At 44.1% G+C, this 23173-nt stretch overlaps 1 protein-coding gene across 1 annotated transcript in view; it reads left to right on the top strand.

Annotated features, from left to right (window-relative positions):
* The window catches only part of Uaca (uveal autoantigen with coiled-coil domains and ankyrin repeats), a 90675-nt gene that overhangs the window by 47344 nt on the left and 20158 nt on the right, over window positions 1-23173 (top strand). Inside the window, 8 exon segments of the mRNA XM_028867303.2 lie at window positions 3995-4128; window positions 9470-9558; window positions 12561-12625; window positions 13387-13444; window positions 15376-15446; window positions 15546-15652; window positions 18824-19005; window positions 20309-20346. Coding sequence (XP_028723136.1) covers window positions 3995-4128; window positions 9470-9558; window positions 12561-12625; window positions 13387-13444; window positions 15376-15446; window positions 15546-15652; window positions 18824-19005; window positions 20309-20346 — 744 coding nt within the window.

Raw genomic sequence — 23173 nt, 5'->3', positions numbered from 1 at the left:
TGTCTGGGCCAGCCATCTGCATGAGGGCACACAGCCCATCTCCCGAGCTGAGGGCCCCTTATGTGACTCTGGGGAGTCTTTCCAGCCTTCCCTCTTCTTTTACTTTTTCTGCCTTTGCTGACCTATTTATTTCTAGAAAGAATGTGCTTTTTTTTGTTACCCCACAGGCAGGATCTGGGTTCTAGCCCAGATCTCCCCTGAAAGAGTGACTAGGCTGGGTGGAATCTCTGGGGCCATGTGATGCCTTGGTATCTCATGCAGTCTGGGAGGAAAACACCTCATTGTTTTCAAAAGAATTCATCAGGGTGTGTGACCATATATGCTTTATAATTAGAATCTGGGCCTCATGGTTTACATTGTAACCAGAGGGAACCGGTTCTTTGTTAGAGTTCTTACAGCATTTTCAATAGGCAGTGTGATCTATAGTGGGACGGTCACCTCCTTCCTTTAAGCCGTGCTTGGAATGTGGCACATTTCCACCAAGCATTTTCCTGAATATGTCTTTTTAGAGATTATATAAATTATTCTCATGTTGTTGTGATATGTAGAACACAGTAAACACATACACACACAGACACAGGACACACACAGACACACACACAGGACACACACACACACACACACACACACACACGCACGCACGCACGCACCCCACCCTGGGCTGGAGGAGGGGGCAGCCTAGGGTGTGGAGAATCTTGGTATTATGGGGTCCGAGTACAGAGAGGTTGCTGCCTTTCTCTCCCCCACATAGCTGTGTTTATAATGAGGCTCGGCTTTGGGATGGATTTCCTTCCTTCAGCTTTAATGAGTTTATTTCACTGTGTTTTGCTTTTATCTTCCGATCATTTGACTTTGCACTGATACAGTGTGTGCTCATTCTGACAGGCAGGGCACTTCACTTGGAACTGCAGACTACTGAGTTGAATTTAAAATTTTAAAATAAAATGGGTGGCAGTCCTTGCCAGGCTGCTTGCTGTCTTGGCAGTGCCCGGCCCTTGTTTGACACGTGAGGAGACAGACTGGGAGCAGTTGGAAGCTGAAACCTGGTTGTATGCAGAGCAAGCCTGCCAGGGGCACTAACATTCAAAGTGGGTGTGATTGTGTGTGTGTGTGTGTGTGCATGCGCACATGTTTCCTTAAATGAAACATGACACATTTGCTTTAAATAGAATTGTATATCCTGTTTGTCTAGGCTAGTGAAACTCCATGATAGATGACCCTAAGATTGAAACCAGCTTTAAATACTGTTTTGTTGAATAACCAGATTTTTCTGTTGCACCTCCTGGTCACCTCATCACACACTTGCACTGATCTGTACTGACGTGGTCAGCACGTTTCACAATGCGCTTGAGTCATTTTCCCAGGAGGCCTGGGTTTGGTTACTCAGAGGGAAGGCATGCATCGACAACAAGTTCTCCATCCCTTTCTATCACCCAGCTGTCAGGCCCTATGGAATCTAAAATAGAACTATGCTAATGGTTCCAGGCGACACACTGTTTACCGGTCACTTCGGAGGTGGCCAGTCTCAGGCACAGCAGTGTCTGGGCTGCTGCGTGGATGAAGCAGGATGTGGGGTGTCTTCCAATGGGGTCCCTGAAAGGGGACGGCTGTGAAAAGTCAGCTGTTCACAAGAAAGGAAGAAAGAGGAGGAGTTAGGTACCTGACTCCGGCAGCTCTGCGTCCAGTCTGGCAGCAAAGAGGAGAGGTTTTCAGCAGCATTAGGAAGGTGGAGAAGGATCCGGAAGATGAAGCAAAGAAGTCTGGAGATTCAAGCTACGTGCAACCCAGCATGTGAGGGGCCAAGTCCCTTACGAGGAGTTTGCAGACGAGATTTGTGACTTAATGCAGGGTCGGTCACGGTTGCAACACGGATCAGAAGCCTGGCTATGATGAACTGTTGGCTCTCTTGCACTCCTAAGCACGCAGTAGGTATTTTGTGGAACAAAGATCCGTACACAGGCTTCCTGTGTGCTTTTATAGTGTCCTGTTTTATTAACGGCAGTCTCTGTGCTGATGATTTTCTTTCTGATTTTCAACAGTATTAACAGCAGCTGACAAAAGCTTTTGTTTTTCTGGGCTGTAAAAGCACAAGATCGACTGTTAGTAACTGGGTGGTAGGACTGTTAACTGACATTGGGCCGGAACGGGAAATGGTGCTTGATAAAGTCGGACTTCAAATTCCTCATTAACTTTAATGAAACTTTAATCACACTGAATTATCTTTCTTCTTTCCGTGAAAGCCTTTCTTTGGAGTTTGTAGTGGTTTGTGGACTGTGCATAGCTTTTTTCTACCCAGCAAGTTTCCGTGACTGTTTTAAGTCTCGGGATAAACTGATCAGTTTAGGGCAGGTATTTGTGTGCTAAGTGTGACCTAATCCTTCAGGCATTTGACAGCCCAGTGTCTCTTCTGTCTAAATCCACTGCTGCTACCCTGACTGGAGCTAACTGGGCTGTTCGGCTCTGAAGCGAGAGGGAGGTGATGCCCAAGCTGTAGTGTAGGTTTTGAGTGGGGAGGTAGGCTTTACTGACATGTTGGCAGTTTGAACTTTTGAAGTTAGAGGAGATGGGTTGATGCCTAAATTTAACCTCAATATATAATTTCTAAAGTCTGTAGGTGCCAACAAGGGTCTGTTAAAATAAACCTCAGAGTGAGTTAGAAATTGAATTTTTACATCTGTCTTCATATTCAATCTTTTCATTTTCTCTTTCAAGTACTTCATGAGTCAATTGGTAGACTTTACTATAGAAATTTAGGAAGTTAGTGATTTTTTTTTCTTGTTAACCATTCTGAGGGTTTTGTGGGCAAAGGACTGATTGACTTTGCTGATTATGTGAGAATGCTCAGATCTTGTAGAGTACAGAAATATCATGGATTTAGTATGGAAGTTAGCAATGAATTAATGTAACATTTGATTACAGTTTAAAAAACTTCCTGTGTGCATGCATGAGAGTGTGTGGAAGGCGAGGACAACTTGTCTTCTCCCTCTACCTTGTGGATGTGGGGATCAAACTCAGGCTGTCAGACTTGGTTGCAAGCACCTTTAGTTTCTGAACCATCTCTCCAGCCTCAAGGTGATATTTTAAAAGGTTAAGTCTTATGTGCTTAAAAACATGTATCTCATCACCCAATATTAACTCTTCCTTGGTCTCCTAAATGTTATACCATACCCACACTTATATGTAGGCATAGATGTTTATAGTTTCTTTTTAAAAATAATTTATTTTTATTTTATGTACAGTGGTGTTTTGCCTACATGTTTGTCTGCATGAGAGTGTTGGATCCTCTGGAACTGGACAGTTGAGAGCCATCATGTGGGTGCTGGGAATTGAACCTGGGTCCTCTGGAAGAGCAGACAGTGCTCTTAACCACTGAGCCACCTCTCCAGCCCCGGATGTTTCTGTTTTCATTCCGTGTTCTGGCACATCTCTGTATTGAGAAAAGATCCAAGTTATTGGCCTCCTGGTATGCTCTGTGATCAAAGCTAACATAAGCATGATGTGATTGAAATATATATAGTGTGCTGCTTCCTCCTGTGTTTGAAATCACCTTCATCTGCCTTTTAAGTATATATGTGCAGAGTTTCTGCAAAAATACAAACCCTGCTGGCAATGATGCATGCCAGCTAACAGGATATTGAACACATAAAACATACTTTTTCTCATAAGTTTAAGGTAAATAGACTTCTTATGAGTCATGTATTTGGGAAGGTTTTAGATGCCTTTAATCCTAGCACTCAGGAAGCAGAAGCAGGTGGATCTCTGTGAGTTCAAGACCAGCCTGGGCTACATAAAGAAACCCTGTCTCCAATAAGTTAGTTAGTAAGTTAACACTGTGCTATTGTGGTGAAACACAGCAGAGAGAAAGAAATTTGGGGTACAGCTGGAAACGGACTGGTACCCTCTGCGGGGCCTTCCCCACTTTTCTTTCCCTTCCTTGGGGAGGGCTGACTAACGTGGTATGCCATGTTTCCTTTATCTTTTTTTTTTTTTGTAGCATTCAGCAGAGTGGAATAAATATGATGACCGATTGATGAAAGCTGCTGAAAGGGGGGATGTGGAGAAAGTGGCCTCCATCCTTGCCAAAAAGGGCGTCCATCCAGGCAAGCTAGATGTGGAAGGCAGATCGGCGTGAGTATTGCCCTGTCACCGAGGCCTGGGTAGAGCCTTGGGCTCCAAATGCTCCTATGAATTGTGGCTATCCCTGTTGTGATTTAAAAGTCGGAATCAGAACTGTCTACGATGAACTCATTTTGATTGTCCCTATTTAAAACTCTGCAGTGTCCAGCTGCTTAGGTAATGCTCAGCCTGTGGTATCTGGGGTGTTTTAATTGACAGACTTGTCTTCAGGCCTTATATTTGATCTTTGAAGCAGCCGAGTAAAAGCAGGGACAAGTCTGCAGAACTTCAGTAGCTTGTTCTGACCTCAGGAGTCCCTGAGCTGGGAGGTGGGTGCCCAGCTTTCTGCCTTTGACACATTCTGTAAAGGATGCTCGCTGTCCTTTCCTCCAAGCCTCAGTTTGAGGTTTTAATTTAGATCATTGGTTTCAACAAGACTGAGAAGAGCAGCAAGGATATATGGAGTACCTAGTATGCCTTGGATAGACCCGGTTAGGGAGCCCACCCTCTCTGTTTGAGTGAACTGACTCCCAGCTTGCTAGGTGCCTCTAGGCCAAATCCCTCTTCCCCACCCTTCCCAGACCTGTACCATTTCCCTCTGGCTGAGGGATAGAAGCAGCTGGGTTAAAGGGTAGATCCTGGTTCTGTTAAGACTCTAATTACGGCCTCTCTGCAGCCTTAGCTGGGAGCCCTTCCAGCCGCACAGGTGAAAAGTCCCATTTCCTGAAGTCCCTGTCTCAGCCTTGCAGGGTTTTTTTTTTTCCCCTTTCAAAATCTTATAATTGGAAGCCAATGCTAAATATAGAAGTGAATATTAGGAAGTTAACCATTAATGTTTGATGTAGATTATTGCTTTGGAATGTATAATATTTCAGTAGAGCAAAGTATGACTACAGATTCAGAAGGTTTTAACAGCAATAAAGCTTGAAACTTTTTGGCTTGACAGACAGTTTTATCCAACAGCATTCTGGTTTTTTTGTTTGCTTGTTTTCACCAAGACAGGGTCACTCCATGTAGCCTTTGCTGACTTCACCAAGATGTAGACCAGGCTGGCCTTGAACGCTCGGAGATTCGCCTGCCTCAGCCTCCCGAGCACTGGGGCTAAAGACATGCGCCACCATGTTCTTTAATTGCAGGAGATAAATTGTTACTTTTAGTTTTTTTTCTATTTTGTTTAATTTTATTCTATTCGATGTGGCTCAGGGTACAGATGGTAAATGTAATCTCTACAAGAGAGTATCTTTCTAGTTTCCTTCCCCAGTGCTAAGATGTTAAGCGGTGACGCCCTTAGTGCGGCCATATTCCTTTCAGTGTTTAGGATGTTTGCTAGTGTCTCCCGGGCTCTCTTTGGTCAGAAGCTCAGTCCTGAGATTGTCTGTCCTGACCGAGCCATACGGAATCACTGTCGCTGGTGAACACTTGAGTCCTATTAGTCTTCCAGGTCTTTGTAGGAAGGAGCTTTCTTCCTGGTACTCACAGGGCAATATGTTTCCCCTTATAGTAATATGTATGAACTGTATATTCTTTTTTTTTTTTTTTTTTTTTTTTTTTTTTTTTTGTTTTTTCGAGACAGGGTTTCTCTGTAGTTTTGGTGCCTGTCCTGGATCTCGCTCTGTAGACCAGGCTGGCCTCAAACTCACAGAGATCTGCCTGGCTCTGCCTCCCCAGTGCTGGGATTAAAGGTGTGTGCTACCACTGCCTGGCTTGTATATTCTTTCTTTCTTTCTTTCTTTCTCTCTTTCTTTCTTTCTTTCTTTTTTTCTTTCTTTCTTTCTTTTTTCTTTCTTTCTTTTTTGTATATTCTTTCTTAATGAAAGCATTTTGTATTTATTTAGTATGTGTTACAGATGTATGATATATATTATTTCTAGTAGCAAAACAATTTTAATTAGAAATTTTTATTTTCAACTTTGAAATTTTAAAAGACAATTTTATTTTGAAAATATTTTAAAAAATTTTTACTTTTGGAAATAATTAATTTATTTTATGTGTATATATGTGCATATGTGTGTATATGCCCCAAGTGTATGCATGTGCCCCACAGGAATACAAGAGCCCATAGAGGTAGAAAAGTGTATTGGATCCCCTGGAATCGGTGGTACAGACAGTTGTGAGCCTCTATGTGAGTGCTAGGAAGAGAGCTGGGTCTTCTACAAGAGCATCTAGTGTTCTTAACCACAAAGCTATATCTCTAGTCCCAAGGTTTTGAAATTCTACTATGAAAAAACAAAAACAAAAACCAAACAACAACAGTACTTGAATTCATTGTGGTTCCAGAAAGGAACTGGGGATGGCGGAGGTAGAAACCAAGCTCAGTGGGTAGGAATATCCATGTCACTGGGCAGTGGTGGCGCATACCTTTAATCCTAGCCCTTGGGAGGCAGAGGCAGGTGGATCTCTGTGAGTTGGAGGCCATCCTGGTCTATGGAGCAAGTTCCAGGGCAACCAGAGCTGTTACACAGAGAAACCCTGTCTCCAAAAAACAAACAAGAAAATAAAAAACCAAAAACCAAAAAGAATATCCATGTTAGGCAACACACAACCTCCTGTAACTCCAGCTCCAGGGGATCCAATACCCTCTTCTGACTGACCTCCAGATACCCTCAAGCACATGGACATGCACACACACATACACACAGATATACACACATAGACATATATACAGACATACACACACAGAGACATATATACACATGGACACACACTACATGTATTTAAAAAGAAGAGGTTCTCTTAGTTGCAAAGGAGTATTTCTGTGAAGTGCTTTTTCTCCTCTTTGCGTACAGCTCTGTGCATGTGTCTCTGTGATTGACATGTCTTCTTCCTGAAGTATGCCAGCTATTTCTAGCTCGGCGGCATAGGCAGCACTTGGGGTTAGCAGGGATTCCTGCCCTCTCCTGCATTGTCTGTGTCGAGTTGGCTGTTTTGAAGACCACAGTCTTCCACAGTTTGGGAGCTGAGGAGTGAAAACGAGCGACCCCAAACTGGTGTTTCCCAAGACCTTAAGAGGTTAAGGACCTTAGTGTGGAGGAGGTGCTGCCACCTTCAAAGGGCCACAGTGTCGACCGCTTCCATGTCTCAGGGAGACTGAATGACACTCATGGCCACATGTGTTTGTGCTGTTCAAATGGAGAAGGAATTTGTCTTTAACTCCTCTTCTTCTTCCCTGTCTAGTTTAAGCTGAATGTAGCCCTGCTGTCCTTAGGAAGGCTCAGTCTGTAGTTTGCATCTCACCTGTCATGTGATCAGAGTCACATGATGATGACCCCATATCTGGAAGTGAATTTGCAAGCTACTCCGGATTTTGTCTCTGGGCGTTTTACTGAGCAGGCATTTGAGAGTGTCACTTCTGACACTTGTCAGAAAGTAAAACAGGATCAACTCTGCTATTACTGAGTTTGCTTTTATCATGTAGTGAGAAGAGAACCGCAGGCCACAGAGAGAATCAGTATTGGACTTAGATGGGATTAAAAAAAAAAGCTAATTCTACAGAGAATAGTGAAGACGTGGATGGGCCGTCAGGAGAGCTAAGGCTGCGGCAGTGAGGAGCATGGACTAACTCCTCTGCCTTGGCCAGGGCAGGAGTCTCCTGTGGAGAGGGAGCCCACCTGTGGGGATGCACCTTCACATCCCCCTCCTGACAGTTTCAGGGGAAGTCCTTCCCTCAGGACCTCCTTCCTGTGTCCTTTGCCTACAATACCCAGTCTACTCACCAGTGTAGGTTTGGATGAATTCTAGTCAGTTAGTAAAATACCAAAATACTAGATGAAAAAAGAAAGAATGGGGTATTTGTTAGCTGCAGTCTTAAGTACTTAAATGCTTAGCATCAGCTTGTCTTTTTAATAAAAGGTTTTATTTTATATGTATGTGTGTATGTATACACACATGCAAATGGAGCCCTGGAGGCCAGAAGAAGGGTGCTTGCAAGCGCACTTAGCTGCCCAGCCCTCTCTAGCCCCAAAGCCAGCATCTTCACAGGCCTGACTTACCTTGTTAGGGAGTTTGGTCAATGAGGCCTGCTCATGCGCAGCTTTAGTCACAGGGCAGAATTCAGTGTTTACATTAGTCACTGTTGCAGGGAGAGAGCATGGGTTAAGCTGAGAATTCTGAAGAGACTCTTTGATCTGCTTTGGTCTTAACCCTCTTCTGTAACTTTATTTTTGGGCAGTTCCAATATATTTTATTTTTATTATATTTTTTTTTGGGCGGGGGAGGGATTTCTCTGTGTAGTTTTGGTGACTGTCCTGGATCTTGCTCTGTAGACCAGGCTGGCCTCGAACTCACAGAGATCTGACTGGCACTGTCTTCTGAGTGCTGGGATTAAAGGTGTGTACCACCACCACCTGGCTCCAATATATTTTAAATCAAACAAAATAACCTCATAAAAATGTTTCAGTATGGGTGCTGGGAAAAAGCTTAGTGAGTGAATGCTGCCACCCAACACGAAGACCAGAGTTCTCATCCCTGAACTCGTGAAAATCCTGGGTGCATGTGGTGGCCTGCCTATCATTTCCTGGGCTCTGGCTCAGAAAGTAGAGACAAGTGGTCCCTAGGCAGGCTGGCTGGTCAGACCAGCCTTCTCAGCAAATCCTGGGCTCAAATGAGAGACCCTGCCTCCGTGGGTAAGGCAGAGCCTGAGCAAGGAAGGCTCCCAAAGTCAGTCTTGGGCTTCCATGTACACATACACACACACACCACACACACACACACACACACACACACACACACACACACACACACCACAGTCATACGCACATGCCAAAAAAAGGCAAAGGAAAAATTCCAGTGTGCTTTTATTCAATTCTAAGCACCAGGGGCTTTGATAGAAATAATTAATAAATTACAGGGCTAATGATATTATAACAATAACATTTTCTCTTATTAAAACTGCAGATTATTAAAATATTTCATGCTAAGGAGGTATTTCTAGAATGCCTTGGTTTGTTTTATGAATCAGATTTTTAGGCATTTCAGATTTGGAAACTAAAAACCACTATCTGTAAAGGCAACCTAGCAAAGCAAAGCTTTTGTGTTACACTGTGCGTGTGCGTGTGTTAACTAAAGGATGATGTTGATAGAACGTTTGTTTTTAAATGTGCATGGGTGTTGTGCCTGCATGTATGTCTGTGCACCACATGCATGCCTGGTACCCTAGGAGGCCATTAGAGGGTGTTGAATCCCCTGGGACTGTAGTTACAGACAGTTGTGAGCTACCATATGGATGCTAGGAATTGAACCCAGGTCCTCTGGAAGAGCAACCGTGCCCTTAACCACTGAGCCGTCTGTAGCTCCATGGACTTTTACATTACCTTTGTTAGTTTCCGTGGCGTAACAGGTGTTCTCTCCCATTTAGCTTCCATGTCGTGGCATCCAAAGGGAACCTAGAATGTCTGAACGCCATCCTTACACATGGAATTGACGTTGCAACCAGTGACAGTGCAGGTACGCTTCCTCCATGGAGAGGCTGCAAGCAGTGTCCGTTATTAACCCCTCCCCTCTCTCCCCTCTCCCTCCCTCCCTTCCTCCCTCCCTCCCTCCCTCCCTCCCTCCATCCGTCCTTCTCTCGTCCTTTTCTTTCTTGCTGAAGATTGAACCCAGGGCCTTTCATGTGCTGGCCACGCACTCTACCAGTAGTTATACCCCCAGCCACTCCTCAAATTCTAGACCAGACCTAACTATAATTTATAAAGTGAAATCCTGAAGGTTCTGTTTTAGTTTATTTCTTTACTTACTATTTACTTTTTAGATTTATTTTATGTGTATATTGTATTGTGTACCTGGCTGTGTGTATATGCACCATGTGAGTGCAGTGCCTGTAGAGTCCAGTAGTGGGTGTAAGATCCCCCTGGAGCTGGCTGTGAGCTGCCTGATGTGGGTGCTGGGAACTGAACCCATGTCCTCTGCAAGAGCAGCAAGTGCTTTTCGCCATGGGTGCCGTCTCTCCAGCCCCGAGTTTCTGAGCTGAGGAACGTTTACTTGTGAGTGTCGCCGTGGGAGAGGTCAAGAACAGAGACTTTAGCATGGAAGGCAGTAGACCTGTCATGTAGTGCTGGTCCTAAGATGCTCCATTTCAGAGACTTTCCGGGGCTGCTCCACTTATACTCATATCCTGGGCCGTGCCCTCACTGTGGTGAGGTTGTTTGTTGTTCGGTCGGGTGTCTTCCGTGCTGGATAAACCGCAACCTCAAAGCAGCAGCAACCCCCAGTGGAGATAGTAACAGTGGCAGCTGATGTTTCTCTAACATCTGGGCGGGTGCTCTGCATTCACTCTGCGCTTTACACACTGTCACCCATGTTAATTCATCTTGCCCCACCTCAGCCAGCAGTGGTGGGAGTCACTGAGCTGTCAGTCACTTGCCCCTGGCCCTGCAAGAGACAGTGTTCATAGGGAGCCTGTCCTGGGTTCGCCTGGTGCCTCACAAGTGGGGTTTATAGACTGTTGAGATCTGTTTTTTCACTCGCCTCTTCTTTGAATCTCACTACTGAGTATGCACATTCAAGGTAAACGTGCAAGTATTTGAACACAGCTGTTGATGTTCCTTCAGCGAGAGCATTAGATTTGGATTAATTAGGCTATCCATTGTTAGTTTGCCAGGACTCACTTTTATAGTTTTATTTATTGTTTGTGTGGGCAAGTGTGTGTAAGTTAGCACTCACATGCCCCAGCACATATATAGAGGTCAGAGGTCAAAAGCAGGAGTTGATTCTCTCCTTCTACCGTGTGGATCCTGAGGATGGAACTCAGGCCATCAGGCTGGGTGGCAAGGCCTCTACCCACTGACATCCGCAGCTTGTGTTCTGAAATGTGAAAACGTCCCATCTGCCGGACTAAGGATGTGTGGATGCAGTTGGCTCTGCTCTGTCAGGGTCTGCTTACAGACCAAAGCTCTCTGTGCTTTGTCTTAGAATCCCGCTGATCAGACCTGGGGAAACATCTGGCTTACCTAAACTCACAGAAAACTGTGCAGGTTGAAAGCCTATGTTATTTGTCAGTCCAGGATAGTCAGAATGTAATTTCTTTTCTAGCCAACTAGAAATGTGCTTGCAAAAGCAACCTGCACATTAAGATATTTGTGACATTGGAAAAGAATCTGAAGAGCATTACAGATTGGACATTGGCGTAGCCTAGTGAACCTTATGCCTTTTACCAACTAAGTGAGATGAATGTGTAAGGGATACAGTTAGGAGGGGCCACAGGATGGCTCAGTGGACGAAGGTGCTTGCCACCGAGCTTGATGGCCTGAGTTTGATCCCCACCTGGCCCCACATGGTGAAGCACACTTGCTGTGGCCCATGGATACCTCCACCCACATAGAATGAGGCCAGGGGTGGGGGGAGAACCCAATGTTCTTTGCAGGGTCATCCTCTTTGGAACTCAGTCTTTCACACTGAAGCCGCTCCCCGCCCCCCAGCCTCTTGAGCATGTCCTTTACGAGGCACACTTTGGGGCCCGTGAGATGGTAAAGCACTAGTTCCAAGCCCACTGTCCTGACTCAGAGTCCCAAGTCCCCCAGAAAGAGACGACCAACTCCTCCTAGTCGTCTTCTTACTTCCACACTCTCAACATGGCATATGCACGCCTCTCCTCAACTAAATACAAATATGAATATATGTAATAACATTTTTAATCTTCAAACATTTTAATATACATTTAAACTCATTGTAGTTGAACTAGTGGTCTGGTCTTTAGAGACATGGTCTCATAAGCAGCACTGAGGTTTCGCTGAAGCTGACAAATGAGAGCAAACCATCTTAGGGAATCAGCTTCTTAACATCCTCCATTTTCCAAAGTCCATACTAGCCAGCCAGAAATGTTAGGTGAAGTCTAGGGATTTCTTTTCCTTTCTATAACCTCTTACTTGCTTTTAAAAATATTTATTTATGTGGATTTGTGTTTTTTATTTTATGTGGATTGGTGTTTTGCCTGCATGTGTGACTGTGCACCATGTGCGTGCAATACCTGTGGCGGCCAGAAAGGGGCATCAGATTCCCCTGGGACTGGAGTTATAGATGATTGGAGTCACCACATGGGTGCTGGGAACCGAACCCAGGTCCTCTGCAAGAGCAGCCAAGCTCTTAACCACTGAGGCATCTTCAGTCTCTCCATATATATGTATATATACATATATGTATATGTACACACACACACCCCTTTCTTGTGCTACTGTGTACTGTTGTGTCTTGTTCACTGCCCTCAGTGCTGGAGGACGGACTCCTTACCCTCTGGGAACTTGCAGGATTCATTTTTCTTCCTGCCTTCAGAGTTTTTGTGTGCATGTACTACATTATACATTACTAAAATGCCAATCATCTTAGGAACTGAAAGCCTGCTTACAAATTAAATATCCTGTCAACCAATTGGGCAGAAAAATGTTATATTTCTGTGAAAATTCCTGTTGTAAGAAAATAATCCTTCATATGGACTTGAACTATTTGCTTTTTAGGGAGGAATGCTCTTCACCTGGCGGCTAAGTACGGACATGCACTGTGCCTGCAGAAACTTCTACAGGTAGACACGGTGGAAACACTTCCTTCAGTGTGAGACTGTAAAGCTGAGTGTGCGCTTGGTGTCTTTAGATTGAGATCAGAGAGTGGCAGCTAACTGTTCACTTAACTGGTAATTTTTCCATCCTTCATGAAGGAATGTGGACAATAAGGAGCAAGAATGTGAGGGAAGTGACTCACATACCTCAGTGTATTAAAAATAAACAACAAAGACTTGACCTTCCTGTTGATGTGAGCTGGAGACCGGAGTCTTCTGTTGTCTAGAGTGTGGCCAGAGATAGAGCGGAGCATGGGGTTCGTGTGTTTCTGTGTCTCCAGACACAGACTATATGACTATATGACATGATACTGATGCTGTGAGTTTTTATCAGGCAACCACAGGAATGTGGTAGCCACTTGGCTGAATGCAGGTTTTGGCCAGTGTCTAGCTCCGTGTTGACACTTAGAACCGATTTGTTCTCCTGATTCAGTAGTTCATGTTAACTCTTGCTGGAAGAAAAAAGCCCAAACAATACCATCTTTTTAATACCCCCATGCTATTGTAATGGGCATATGTTTCCTGTTTAGTGAAACACTGTTCAGTTCACAGTTATGTGTATTATTTTATTTGTTGCATGTCAAAATATTTAGTAGATTGTCTGAACGTCTTTACTTTCTTTGATAAGTAGAATACTTTAAGATGAAATAACAGCTGTTCATTCAAGTGTGGATCTTGAATTTTCAAACAAAGCCCTCCCACATCATCACGTTACTCTCTTTCAACAGTACAACTGTCCTACTGAGCATGTGGACCTGCAGGGAAGAACTGCCCTTCACGATGCCGGTGAGCAGAGACCCCTCCCAGACACAAGGTTTCTGAAAACCTGGGATCCTTGAAAGTAATTTAAAGAGTTTACCATTAATTCATTTGGATAATTTGTGGAGAAAAAGTACTAAAGAATTTGTATGCTTAAACTTGAAATATATGTGCTGGGTGGTGGTGGTGCACACCTTTAATCCCAGCAATTCAGAGGCAGAGGCGGGTAGATCTCTGAGAGTTCGAGGCCAGCCTGGTCTACAGAGTGAGATCCAGGGCAGCCAGGGCTGCACAGAGAAACCCTGTCTTGATAAACCAAACCAAACCAAACTGAAGTTTACAAATTGTCGCTGTAGAAGACTCACTCAGAGGCTGGTGAGGTGGATCAGAAATTAAGAGTACTCGCTGTTCATGCAGAGGACCTGAGTTCAACCCCAACACCCATGGTGGGTGGCTCACAGCTGACCGGTAACAACAGTTTCCAGGGAATCTGATGTCTTCTTCGGGCCTCTGAAGGGACTGCATGCTTGTGCACTAATTCCCCCACCTCCACACACATGCACATTCAATTAAAAGTAAAGTAAAAAAAAACAACAAACCATGAAGAAAAGTATTCATTCAGCCAATATTTACAGGTTGGTCATTTTGGTGGATAGGAAAGTTGTGAGAAGGAATAATACAGATTCCTGTTGGCCAGGAGTGCTGAGCACTGTTTGTATGAGAGAGAGAGAGAGAGAGAGAGAGAGAGAGAGAGAGAGAGAGAGAGAGAGAGAGAGAGAGGGAGATTGATTGATTGATTGATTGATTTTGGGAGAAGTGGGAAAGGCCTTTCTTTGTGTTCATCATCTTATTTGCAGTGGGAAGCCCACACCTGTGCAGAGTGTTAGAGACTATCTGGCCGATTGATCTCTGAACTGATTGGGGAGCCGTTTTTTATTTGGGGGTGTTGGCACTAGGTTTCATATCTGTGTCATGTACTATATTTTGAAAAGGTATTTACTAGAAACCTCATGTTTTAAGAGTTGTACTCAGTGTCTAAGGTGTGTGCATTGTTGTTTTGGTGACATTAAAGTTAGAGTAAGTTAAATCATTTTGAAAACACAAGATCACCTGACTTGTCTTGTCTAGGCTTTAAAACGCTGTAGTCTCCAAGAAGGCCAAGGAGAGAAGACATTGCCTCTGTCTTTCTCATGTATAGGGAGTTTTTGTGTAGGTTAAGGAGGTCTGTATTAAACTCTTACTTTCCTTCAGCTTTAAAAAAAAGATTTATTGGATATTTATGTGTTTATTTTTATGTATGTGCGTGTGTGTGTGTAAGTGAATGCTACATGTGTGCGGGTGCCCATGGAGGCCAGAAGAGGTGTCATCGCCACCTCCAAGAACAGCAGCAAGAGATCTTAAACACTGAACCGTCTCTCTATTCCCTTCCTTTTTTTTTTTTAATAGCTTAATTTCAGTTTCTTTTTCCATTTTTGGTACTCTTATGACATTTTAATTTCTTTTTTTCTTTTTTCTTTCTTTTTTTTTTTTTTGGTTTTTTGAGACAGGGTTTCTCTGTGTAGCCCTGGCTGTCCTGGATCTCGCTATGTAGACCAGGCTGGCCTCAAACTCACAAAGATCCACCTGCCTCTGCCTCCCGAGTGCTGGGATTAAAGGCGTGCACCACCACCGCCCGGCCAGACATTTTAATTTCTTAGTCATCACCTTGTCCTCTCCCTTATTTGTATACAGAATGATATATTTTACAAAGTGAATAAACAGTTTAACAATTATACGGAGATCTTCTTTGGTCCATTCTAAGATAGACAATGGATGTCTGCCATGCTAAACTGAGAGCGAATGGTGGGGAGCTCAGTAGCTTGAAAAGTGAAGGGTTTAGGTTGCCTCCCTCGGACCCAGGAAAGCACCGAGTCTCAGCAGATGGTCACTGTTTGTCATTGTCCCTTTGTTTCTCAAAGCGATGGCAGACTGTCCTTCTAGCATCCAGCTGCTTTGCGACCATGGAGCCTCCGTGAATGCCAAAGATATAGTAAGTCCTCCGGTTTGTTCGCATTTCAACCCATGCGTTGTAATGCTTGTGTTCTGGAAGACTCGTCTCTTTAACGTCATTTGTTTTTCTTGTTGTCAGGATGGGCGGACACCTCTTGTCCTGGCGACGCAGATGTGTAGGCCGACGATTTGTCAGTTGCTGATAGACAGAGGGGCAGATATCAATTCCAGAGACAAGCAAAACAGGTAATTCTTTTATGGTGGTCCCTTGTAGCAGCTGGACGTCTGTGACACTGTTGCTGTAACCTGGTCTTCTCACCCCCCTTTCTGTCCTTGGATGAAAGCTGAGGAAAAGCAGCAACTAGGGCCCATGTTTGGGTCAGACAACTAGGAACAGCAGAATCCTACCCTGGCTATTTAAAGCTTCCTAAAGGTCTTAAGGTGATAGGTACACATAAAGACGATTTAAAACAATATCTGCAGTCTGTTTCTTTCCATGAGAGATTATCTTGAGATAAAGCAGTTCTTGGGTACCCTGGATTTGACACCAGCCACTGTGGGGTTTCCTCGGGGTTTCTCTGGAGCAGGCTCAGCGGTGTTGCCCCCAGGTCCGAGTTCGCTTTGTGCCTTTAAATACTTGTTCTGGCTTCCTTTCTGTTGCTGTGATGGAGCACTCTGACGAAAAAGCAGCTCCGGGGAGGGAGGAATGGCTTCATTTTAGTTGACAGGACAGATTATATAGATTATAGATTGGTCACCAAGGGAATCCAAGCCAGGAACACAAGCAGGAGACCATGGGGGAACGGGGCTGGCTAGCTGACTCTCAGGCATATGCTCAGTTAGTTTTTATACTCAGGCCAAACTACCTGCCTAGGGATGGTGCTGCCCGCAGTGGACTGGGCCTCCCTACATTAATTAATAATCAAGAAAATCTCCCACAGATATGCCAGGAGGCCAGTCTGGTCTAGGTAATTCCTCAACTGAGGCTTCTCTTCTAATTCCTCTCTGCTGGCTCAGTTGTCAATCAAAGCTGACCAGGACAAGGTCCCTTCATTGATACTTCTGTATTTAACAGTTGACATGGGCTAGTAATGTCTATCCATAATTGTCTCATTTCTTGATCTATTATGTCACAATGCTTGCTTACACTAGAATTATGATGATTTTGGTCACTAAGTCTCTGTGGACAAAGAGCTGGAAAATATTCCTCCAATTAGTTTATTTATTATAATATTTTATAACCAAATTTTCTGAGCTTTTGTAATTACTAACAAACACACTTTTACTTAATTTTATTCTTCTAAACATGCATCCTAAATAGTATTTAGGTGTCAGAGTTTTTACCTTGAATTTTTATTATTTAGATATTTCTTTTTGAAGTATTGCCTAAAATTCTCATGGTAGATGCTCCTTGCACATGGAATTCCTGTGTTACACAAGGGCTCTTTATACAAGCATATGTTGTATATTGATCACACTCTGCTATGGCTCCCTGCCCTCCCATCGGCTAGTCCTCTTTATTTTCACATATTTCAGAGAAGGCCATTCTTAAGTAAGTCACCAGTGTGATCAAGAAAGTAGCATTTCTGCAGATATTACACTCTGATTCCAAGAATGACTAAGGAGATTTGGTTTTAAAGTTAAATTTAGGATTTAAGAAGGGCAACCACACTGACCCCATTATAATGCTTGATATTTTTATCCATTTTATATCTCTCAAAGCACTTTGCTTTTATTGGAAATCCACCCCTAAGTGAGGTGAGGCGCTGCATATTTGTATAAGCTTGATAGTGGATAGTTTTAGAAATACAGTTTTTGACACTATTAAGTTTTTCTCTTGTTTTATCTTTAGCTTTTTTTTTAATCTAGCCTTTTTTTTTAGTCTAAGAAAACTATTTATCTCTTATGTATAGACATTTATGACAGCAACCATGGAGGGGCATGGCTACAGAAGAGAGTATGTGTAGAGAAACAAGACAAGGATACCCAATCCTCACAGTGGAAGCAGGAGTCAGATAGAGGACAGGTTAGCCAGTGGAGATGGGTAAGTCATTGCTGGAGAGAGAAGTCACTTGATTGGATATGGGGTCAGTCACGTTAGTGGATATAGGACCAGTCGTTTAGGGGGTCTAGGATTAGTCCTTTCATGAGGTGTAGGATCAGTTGCTTTAGTAGATATAGGATAAGTCATTTTATTAGCTAGAGGATGAGTCATTTTATTAGATGTAGGATCAGTCAGAACTTCATTAAACGTCCGTTCCTCAGTGATAATCGTAGATTTGACAGGATGGTTTTTAGGAGCCCGCTGACTCTCCCTGAGAACTTAGTTGTATTGCCATATGACTGTTCTTTTTGGTTCTTTGAGACAGGGTTCCTCTGTGTGGCTTTGGCTATCCTGTAGACCAGGCTGGCCTTGAACTCACAGAGATCTGCCTGCCTCTGCCTCCCAAGTGCTGGGATTAAAGGCGTGCGCCGCCACCACCGCCTAGCCACATGACTGTACTTTGTGGACACAGTCTGTGATGCTCTTGTGGTGATGGTGGATACGGAGGATAAAGAGGTCCATGATTAGTGAGGGTGTGCTTCTGTAAGGCCTGCATGTGAGGTAGCAAGGGTCTTTCTCCTAGCACCTTTGTTTTGTTTGCTTTCTTACTTGCTTAAGACTGGTTCTCATGTATCCCGAGCTCACCTCACACTTGCCATGAAACTAAGGATGACCTTGGTGTTTTGATCCTCAGGTCCTATCTCCTGGGTGCTGGGATCACAGGCATGGCATATACAGCTCTGCCTACTGGTACTGGGGATCAAACTCAGGGTTTTGTGCATGCTGGGCTATGTCCAGCTGGACTCCCTTAAACAGGACATTAGAGCAGAATTGCTTTCCTCCACTAGGGGAGGGATTTGTAGGGAAAGTTCGTGTGACATGGGTCAGTTCACCAGAAGCGTTTGAACAGTTGGGTTTTGAGCAGATTGGGCGGCAACTATAGTTAGGGAAGATGTTTGCAGTGATTATTTATAGGACATTGAAGAACTGGACTAAACTAGGTTAATTTAGTGGTTGATGTAAAGTGTATCAGATGATGGGAGGGCAGTTGTGGTGTACATGCGTGTAAGCCCAGCACTGGGGTGGAGGCAGCAGGCTCAGTTCAGGATCATTTTCCACTGCACAGTGAGTTCGAGGCTGACCTACAGCAGCAAAAAGAGGTGAGATTTTTCTTTCTGCTACTAAACACAAAGCAACAGGATTTTTGTTTATTTTAGAAATGTAATGAGTAAAAATACAAGAATAGAAAGTAATGTCTGAATCCATATGAAATATAACTTCTTGAGGTTGGAACTGCCCTTTTTCCTAGCAGGGTACTTGTGGAATATTCTATGGGATTTCTACAAGGTCTTGATTTTTCTATCTGCTTTCAGGACGGCTCTCATGCTGGGTTGTGAATATGGTTGCCGAGATGCTGTAGAAGTCCTGGTTAAAAATGGTGCTGATGTGACATTGCTGGATGCCCTTGGCCATGACAGTTCTTACTATGCGAGAATTGGTGACAATCTGGACATTCTGAACCTACTGAAGACAGCGTCAGAAAACACCAACAAAGGTGCCAGCAGGTTTCTTTAAGGGACATCATTTTTAAAATGTTTTCAAGTTTTATTTTGAATTATGTGTGTCTGGGTACTGGTTTGTGCATGTGAGTGTAGGTGTCTGTGGAGGCCAGAGGAGGGCGTAAGATCCCCAGAGCCAGAGCAGTTGTGAGCTGTCGTGTGGTGCTGGGAGCCACACTATTGTCTGATTCCTCAGCTTCCCCCGATCACTGTGGATGAACTGAGGAAGAAGAGGCAATGGGAATATCCTATTTATATTGTAATAGACACATGAAAACTGCCCATGCTAATGTTTTGATAAGGAGGAGTGGGGTGACCAATGTTTATGCTTACCAAGGTTTTTATTTCTTTCTTTGAGATACAGTCTTGGCCACTGTTGAACATATGTAGACCAGGATGGCCCCATTGAGATTCTAGGGTTATTTTGTTTTAATTTCTTTAAAATTATGCATATATGTCTATGTCTAGGAGGCGGGGGAGGTCGTACACTAGTGCAGTTGCCCACGGAGGCCAGAGGAGGGTGTCAGATCCCCTGGAGCTGGAGTTACAGCAGTTGTGGGCTACCAGCTGTAAAGTGACATGTAGGCCACCTTAGTTCTGAACTGGACCCTTTCTGGACATGCTTTCTCATGTAATGCATTTGGAAGACTGTTTCTGCTTAAATATTTTTGTAGTATAATTTTTATTGATGCACAGAATTCCATTTATTTAAATTTAACACAACAAAGCAGCTTTTGATGGGTGGTGCTTAAGTTATTTAGTTTTTTACTGGTGTGTATGTAAATATTTTTACATCTTTTATAATCACCTAGATCAGTCGCTGGAGGGCTGGAGGGTTAGCTCAGTGGTTAAGAGCACTTGCTGTTCTTCTGTATGACCTGAGTTCATTTACTGGCACCCAGGTTGGGTGGCTCACAACTGCCTGGGACTCCAGTTCCAGGGGATCTGATGGCCACTGTGGGTACTGTATGCAGGTGCCCCACCACACACACACACACACACACACACACATATAAAATCCTAAAAAGGTCATTCCCTACAATTTGAATTATTGAATTATAGGATATGCATGTTTATTGAAAATTTTGCATGTGTTGATAATTACCTTTCTATTTATCTGAATATCGTCATTTAAAAAATCTTTGTTAATTCACTATTGTTTTAAACATACGTTTTGGGAGAAAACTAAAAAGTAGCAAGCTGTAAAGGGAAATTGGATGTTGTCTCAATGGTACAGCTGGGGAATGCCTTTTGCCAGAGTTATGCACTGTCTCATGGATTTTCTCTTTAAACTCTTAGGGAGAGAACTTTGGAGGAAAGGACCATCTTTGCAACAGGTGTGCCTTTATTTTAATTTTGAAAGCTATCTTATTGTACCCTTTAACTAATGTCTTTCTTAAAACTGGGTAGTGGTTCCATGTGAGGGTTTTGAGTTTAACCACATGTTGTCTGCCTCAGGTAGTCAATGCCCGGGGAATAGGTCTCAGAACATGAGGTCCTATGTAAATACTGTGTCACTCAGCTTGAGACAAGGGACATTAACCACAGTGAAGGTTTCCAGTAGGATGTCGTGTCCTAAATGGGGCCTTGAACATCCTTATTGAGAATCTTCAAGGGATTTTAGCCTTAACAACAGAGCCGATTATACTGTTATAGAAGATTCTTCCAGTGAAATAAGAAATGAAGGAAAAAGTGGACTTGTTTTCGTGTTTGGAGACAAGCGTCTTACTGTGTAGCCCAGGCCGTCCTTGGTCATGCTGTTTTCCTGTTTCAGCCTCCCCTGAAGTCTGGGAGAGCAGGCATGCACTAACCTACCCGGCTGAAACTGTTCAAAACTGGGTATATGCTGTGCTTTCAATACCAGTTAAAGGTTTTATTTCTTTTTAGTGTCTTTTCTGTATGCATTCAATTGAGGGTGTGGCTAATTAAAAAAAAAGAAGCATGATAACAAATTTTAACAAATCTCCCGTGACCCCAACCCCCTCTTGGTGTCCCAGTTTGAGTGAAAGCCTTAACCTGGTCTTCTCATCTCTCCAAGTTAGAGTGGGGTTTGGTTCACGACACCTGGCTCCAAAGCTAGTGCTGGCAGTTCCCCTCTTCTGCTGGCTGCTCCCTTCCAGGCCCCCCACTTTGCTCTACTGGGGGAGTCTGGCCACTCCCACACCCCGAGGAGGAAGGAACCAGGTACTTTGCTAGTGTCTTCCATGTTCATCACATCATCCCTTTACCTCCCCGCCATCTGAAGGCCATGCCGCAGCTGCCATGGGGCTTCTGTTCACTCCATCAGAACGTTCTCAGTGCGCACTCATGCATGGGTCTTGTCTGTAGATGTTTCTGTCTGGAGCAGCTGCTTTCCATCTTCCCTGCTCCCCAGATGAGCTAAAGAGCAGAGTTCTGAAATGCACATCGATTTAAAATAAAGTGTTATTGATTATCAGTATGGAAATGAAACTTTGTCTGTGATGGAGGAATCATCTAAGCGGATGCAAGGAGTCAATATTTTGCTGGGAACAGTAAGACAAATGGCTCCAAACCCCATGTTTGATTGGATATATTTATAGAGATCAATTGTGGACTGGGTTTGTTCTTTGCTGAGAGACGTATGTCCAGGGCCAGAGAGCCCAGATGTAGTGGTCAAAGGCAGGCTGGCTCGCTTGAATGCATGTCGGGTGCCAGTTGCCCTTCTGAGTGCTGAGGAATGTGTGGTGTGCCGAGTCCCTGCCCTCATGGAGTGCTCTGGTTAGCAACAGAGAGGCATGATAAGCAGAGAGGACACAGCATCAGGGCAGACCTGTGAGGAAAAACTTGTGGGAGGGATAAAGATGCAAAGGGCAGGGGTGTGAGAGAAGGGTCTTTGGGGGAAGTCCCAAGCCCCTGCGGAGGGTGACGGTGTGACAGCAGCGGTGTGCACAGGTGTGAAGAGGCCAGGAGCCAGATGAAGGCGGCTTTTGCGTGGTCAGGACTTGTGATGTATCTTGTCAGAGGACTTCTGTCCAGCAGAAGGCAGGGTGGAAGTCCCCAGTCAGTGTGCAGACCCCCCCACTCCCCACCCCCGGGAGGCAGAGGTGCCTGGAAGGTCCTGAGTAGTGTGTGTGAGCCTGGCAAAGTGAGAGTAGACGATGTGAGGTAGGAAGGGAAGGAGGAAGAGATGGTCAAATGGAGTGAATGGAGAGATGTCAGGTGGCATTTGATGAATGAAGTTGGGAAAACAGTGCAGACCAAATTATGGCTGCAGTGCCTCTGTAATGGAACCCTGCCTTCTCATTCTCCACCCAGAGCTATGGTCAGATGATGGTTTAAAACCCGATTAACCAAAACTCAAACCAGTAGTATAAAATAAACCAAACCAGAAACACCTTGGAGAAGTGAACTAGTAGCTTTAAAAAAATGAAAACAGTCTAAGAACAGAGAAGTCGCTCCCTGGATTAGCCATTGTGCCTATTTAAAGACGGCTGTGGGGGGACAGTAAGGGAGATCATTGGCCCCCTTGTCAGCCTCTCCGTTGTGTCTTTGTTAGAGCAGATCTCGAAGCTGGAATAGAGTTTCACAGCAGCAGGTGCACAAAAGTAGACGCACACCCAGCGTAGTTGTGTGGTGTTCTTTGTGCAGCTCGGCTGCACCGTGGTCTGCCTGTCCCTTCACTGGCTGCTGGAGGTTTTGTTCCATGCTCAGAAAAGTAAAGAGACCCACACTGTCTCAGTCAGCATGATTTCCTCTCTTCACCGACATTTTTAAATGGGTTTCTTCCTTTGGGTGGTGGGTGGAGATTTATAGAATGACATTTTTGTTCTGTGTCTCTTACATATTTTCCATTTTAAACGTTTGTGCCTTTAGTTAAGATGCATCCTTAGTAGAAGTTTATAATTCTGATTTGCTTCGGGTCTGTATCGCCTAAATGTTCCATTTGTGAGTTTTAAGTGGAAACACTGCCACCTTGTGGTGGGGATGGGGAAATGTAACTTTGGAAGAACTGAAAGCTGCTAATAGGTGTAATACCGGTCAAGATATGGTTCTTAACCTGGGGGTTGAACAGCCCTTTCATAGGGACTGCATATCAGATATTTACAATTCACACAGTAGCAAATTTACTGTTATGAAGTATCAACAAAAATAATTTTATGGTTGGGGTCACCACAACATGAGGAACTAACTATATTAAAGGCT

The sequence above is a fragment of the Peromyscus leucopus genome, chromosome 7 (assembly GCF_004664715.2).
Source record: "Peromyscus leucopus breed LL Stock chromosome 7, UCI_PerLeu_2.1, whole genome shotgun sequence".
Lineage (NCBI taxonomy): Eukaryota > Metazoa > Chordata > Mammalia > Rodentia > Cricetidae > Peromyscus > Peromyscus leucopus.
Note: the sequence above shows the minus strand (reverse complement) of the source record. Positions and strands in the feature narration are given on the sequence as shown.